Raw genomic sequence first — 5,284 nt, forward strand, 5'->3', positions numbered from 1 at the left:
TTTGAGATTTTTAAGAAAACTGATTATTTGAATTTAGTCTGCAAACACAGTGACATGTTTCTAGTTTTAGCTTTTCTAAGATTTCTTGTTGACTCTTTTGTGGGGTGATTTTTTGTTTCTTCAAATTCACCTTTTTGCGAGACTGTAAACATTTGGATACACAGATTTAGGGAGGGGTTTCCTATTAAATATTTAACCTTCAACAGAATCCATTCTTTGTCTCTGATCATCTGCAGCTATCAGTTCTATCAGAATTAAAGCTCAAGAACACCAGATATGGATAACTAGCGGTATTAGAACTCACTTCCTTTTCTGGACTCCTAATTATCTCTTGTTCTTTAATGTCTGGCAATTTTGCTTATTTCCTCTCAACTTAGCATACACATACATACATGCACACACACACTCTCACACACACACTCACATATATGTGTGTGTGTATGTACATACATAATTATTATAGCTAGCATTATTGTGTTATTCCTAATAGAAAAACTTTTCAGGTTTTGAGTTCACAATGCTAACAGAAATTAATGCTTACTGTTTAAGAGTTTATAACAGTCTTTCATATTTCTATATAAGCTTTTTAATTTAAAAATGTATTCAGCAATCTTCTTATATTAACATGTACTTTGCATCATGTTTTGAATGGCTGTATAATATTAAATACTATGAATGAAATATCATTTATTTAACAAGTCCCCTACTGATGGATATTTAAGTTGTTTTCAGTTTCTTGTTGTTACAAAAACAAAGTCAACATATATACACACACACACACACATATAAGTTCCATATATATGGTTCCAACAGCTAGGTTAAATTTATAGAATTAGAATTGCTAAATCAAAGAATATAGTACTTAAACTTTGATATTTATTTCTAATTTGCTTTTCAGAGTTTGCAACAACTAATCTGAGAGAGAAAAAGAAAATCTATGTCTGTATCCCCATTGCCTTATCTGCATTGGGTTTTATGAGCACATTATTATTAATTTGAGGAATAATTTATTTAACTTTATTCTCCATTTATTCCATGGAGATAAAATGTATTATGAAAACATGAATGGAGTGCTTTTAAAAGACATTTTTCATGGCAAGTGAGGAACTGATTTGAGCCCATCTTTCTCGTATTCGACTGTGAAATATATAATCCAATATAACAGCAATGTCATTAGATCTCTCATCTGACTGTGAGTGTCCTAATTGTTTGGAGGGTCTTCAGAATGAGTCTGATTGGAACCTCTGTTCCCATGAGAGTGGTAATGGCTCTTTACATTCAAGATCAAGGAAGAAATCCATGCTTTCTTCTAGCATGCAGTACTTTCCTTCTCAGTGTTGTCCCACCAAGCCAGAGAGTGATAACAAAGAAGACTCAGCAGTTCTTCCCTCAGATGAGGAAAGCTATGTGGGTTCTTCTCAAAACAATCATCCCATTTGGAGCCTTGAGGATATCAAAAGGAAAATCAAGCCATTGAGAGAGCGGACTATCCAAGAGTTACTGAGAGAGTTTGGGGATAGTGGGAAGTTCCAGCCAAACTCCATGTCCCTGAGCTACTTTAGAGATCAGGTGGTTATGAAGTTCAGAAGAGCTCTGTATTATTCTGGAATTTGGGTGACACATGTTCGAGGTCACAAACCTCATAAGCACTTTACAGCTAATTATTTTAAAAGAAACCCTGGTTGCCTACACCGGCTGGTTCCATGGCTGAAACGGGAACTAACAGCTGTTTATGGAAATTATGGCTACACAGTGAAGAACATCCTAACCACCATCCTCCATCACATGACAGAATATGACTTGGACAGTGAGTCCTTCATTCACCTCCTGGAACCTTATCTCTTACAACACACCCACCATTTCCTACATGAGTTTATTAGTTTTGTTCATTCACCTTACAACATGGACACCTATGACCAGCGAGCCATCTATCAATGCTCTGCTGCTTCACCATATGTAAACAAGAAGTCCCTTGTATCAGCTCTTGTTTCACCTCTGCCTAAGGATCACACTCTACTGATATCTCAACATAATACAAAGCAGTCTAAAAACACCCAGGGTCAATGGGATAAAGAGGAGAGGCCCCTGTCAGGCTTGAAACAGTTTCCAAATGGTAACTTTTCCTTGAAGAAATCTGAAATCCCACCAGTCTATGATGAAACAGTAAGCAAAAACTATGGTGGAATAAAAGACAAAGCAGAATCAGGCGACCACAAAAGCACCATTTCTATGAATGATATACTCCAGAAGTGGGCTACTCCAAGGGAAAGGTGCCCAGGCTTACTGAATTGCAACAAAAAAGTTCAAGAGAAAAAGACAGAAGGGATAAAGTTGTTTCCTGATCATGTCCACGATCTGGGAAAGAGTGACACAACCGCACACACCTTCAGTACCCCCGCAATTTCTAATCAGGTTCATCCACAGAAATATAGTTTAAGAGAAAGAAAGGGTTTGAGCCTTGGCCAGAAGATAAACTTCCAGCAAAAAGAAGAAGAAAATAACAAATACTCAGATCCTTCACCAAAGACCTTTCAAAGACTGTCCAGAGAAAGATCCTTGAAAAGTTGCAAATCCAGAGAGAGAAACCCCTCTTGGAGTTGCATTTCAGAAAGTGCCTTTTCTCCTGAGAGAGATGGCAGGAAACTGAGTTCTTTTAGAAAAAAGAGGATGAAGTGTAGACAACTCTCCTAATCTGTAGAAATTGGTTCACACTCCAGGAGAAGAATCCAAAGACGATCAAGGTCCAATACTCACAGATCCAAATCCTGGTGTGTTGGATCTAGAAAGAGATCTGTAAGCAGAGAATCAAGTAATCTCTCTCTGAGAGGAAGTCACAGAAGTGAACACTTCACCCAGAATATATGCTGTGAGCCCTCAAAAGAAAAGCACGCACATGGCAATGAATCAAACTATGGGAGGCCATCTTCAACCACAGTCCAATACGTGAAGCTTTCTTCAACTGCTGGGAAGAGACCCAAGTGTCCTTCTAAAAGTGAAGGTGCTTCCCAAGCAGGAAGACACGGTAACAGTCCCACATGCCTACATCTCCAGGAACACAGATCCCCAAGTAAACAGGAGATAAAGCAAAAAACAACATTTCCTAGAACTGGAAGAACCAGAGCAGCTAGGCGCAGAAAAACCAAATGCCATTATTCAGACATACACATCACAGAGGATGTCAATGATGAACTGGTCAATCTGGATGATATAAGACAAACGAGTGGTCTGAGTGTGCACCCTCCTGCAGGAGGCAAATCCACCAAAAACAGCATTTGAATCTTCAGAATATTCACTGGGTCAAGAAACAATACAAAAGAAACATACTATCAGAAACATAGGTGCAAATTGTTTTAAAAGGCAAATCAGTCTACTAAACTAGCCACCAAGCTAGTTATTCATACTTTCAAAGAGTATGAATATAATCTAAAAACATTATTGAAAAGATTTATCCATCACTTTATAACTGAAAGTAAAAGCCTGGTTATTAAATTCAAAGTTGACTTTGGAGACAAATGCAAATCATTAAATTGGTCATATATGTAAATATATCTCCCTACATTTTTTCTTATGAAATCAATTATTAAAATATTTGACTTATTTTTTTGCTTCTAGATTTAACTGTAAAGATTGACTGCTCAAAGTTCCAAACACCCTGAAGATTATACTAACAATAAAAGTATAAGTTTCCTACCACAAGTTATTAATAAGTATGTTACTAAACACATGTGTTATTGTATTAGTTTGTTCTCACACTACTATAAAGAACTGCCTGAGACTGGATAATTTATCAAAGAAAGAGGTTTAATTGACTCACAATTCAGCATGCCTGGGGAGGCCTCAGGAAACTTACAATCATGGCAAAAGGGGAAGCAAAAACATCTTTCTTCACATGGCAGCAGGAGAGAGAAGTGCAGAGCAAAGGTGGGGGATACCCCTTGTAAAACCATCAGATCTCATGAGAACTCACTATCATGAGAACAGCATGGGGACACTGCCACCATAATCTATTTACCTCCCACAAGGTCCCTCTCCCAACATGTGGGAATTACAGTTTGGATTACAATTCAAGATAAAATTTGGATGGGGACACAGAGCCAAACCATATCAGTTATTTAAAAAATAATAATATCTATTGAGGTTTATTAGGTTTTAGATCTAATGCATTTTTAGTCCCTGGAAAATAAAGGCAGGGTCACTGTCTTAAGGTATAGGCATTGCCTTAAAGTATTTCACAGCCTAGTTACCAAAACAGATGTAAATAAATAGGTAAAAATGAGCATCTATGGAATTTTTGGCACACTTTCTACTATCACCCTCTCTCGAAAACTGTACCTCCACATGCCCTGACATCCAGATATCTTCATTAGATACCATTTTTTTTTCTTTTAGATAACTCTGATTCTCCATCTATAGTACCATGGCACAATGATGGTGGCTACTTAAACCAAGCTAATCAGTATTTTGCCCCTCTGGCCGCACAATATAGTATTTCCCTGGTATTTCTCAAACTAGTTCTGAACAAAAGGGTCATTCTTTTTCCCTGTTAGCATATGGTGAGAAATTTAAAGTTTAGATATTAAGTTGGTGCAAAAGTAATTGCAGTTTTTGCCACTAAAAGTAATGACAAAAATTACTTTTGCACCAACCTAATACTATCAAGAGCTGTATTTCTCAGTATGAGAAAGTCAGTTTGAGGTAAGACAGGAGAAAGCTAACAGAGTAAAGTGAGACGAGTCAGGTGAAGAGAGTCTTGGAAGTAGGACCTGGATCTTCTAGAACCCAAGCTGTCATTCTATCTTTTATGTGACTGTATTATTTTAACCCTCCCTAAGTATTGTGTCAGTGCATTTCCTGTATGCCTCCTTTATTTAGTCAGGATTTTTATTCACTTTCAATCAAGCAAGGCACTGGGAATTGGCACAATGGAGTCTGTTAGAGAATGAACAGGGAGCAATAATTGTCTTGGGGAAGTTTCTGAAGACTTTTTGGAAGTCATATATGGGTATGGTCCTAAAAGGTGAGTAGGAGTTTACCAGGTGAATTTATTGGCAAGGGCTATCAAGAAAAAGGAGAGACCTGAAGAAAAGGAAGAAAAATGAAATTGTCTAGAACTCCATTTCTAATGTAGCTGGAAAATCCTGAGAGATATGCTGAGATGGGAAGCTGATGCCAAGTTGTAAACTGGCATGAAACCAGGCTGAGTCCACAGCAGTCACAGAGCACCTAAAGTTAGCACAGGACTCAAAATTCAAATTTGTGATATTTAAACAGAATTTTATTTACT

At 37.3% G+C, this 5,284-nt stretch overlaps 1 protein-coding gene across 1 annotated transcript; it reads left to right on the forward strand.

The window, feature by feature from the left end:
* The first annotated feature begins 1,167 nt into the window (after nt 1-1,167).
* LOC103219094 (uncharacterized) lies at nt 1,168-3,276 on the forward strand. The gene is given in 1 exon segment (XM_007968537.3): nt 1,168-3,276. A coding segment is annotated over 1 exon segment (2,109 nt).
* The last annotated feature ends 2,008 nt before the right edge of the window (nt 3,277-5,284 follow it).

The sequence above is a fragment of the Chlorocebus sabaeus genome, chromosome 12 (genome assembly GCF_047675955.1).
Source record: "Chlorocebus sabaeus isolate Y175 chromosome 12, mChlSab1.0.hap1, whole genome shotgun sequence".
NCBI lineage: Eukaryota > Metazoa > Chordata > Mammalia > Primates > Cercopithecidae > Chlorocebus > Chlorocebus sabaeus.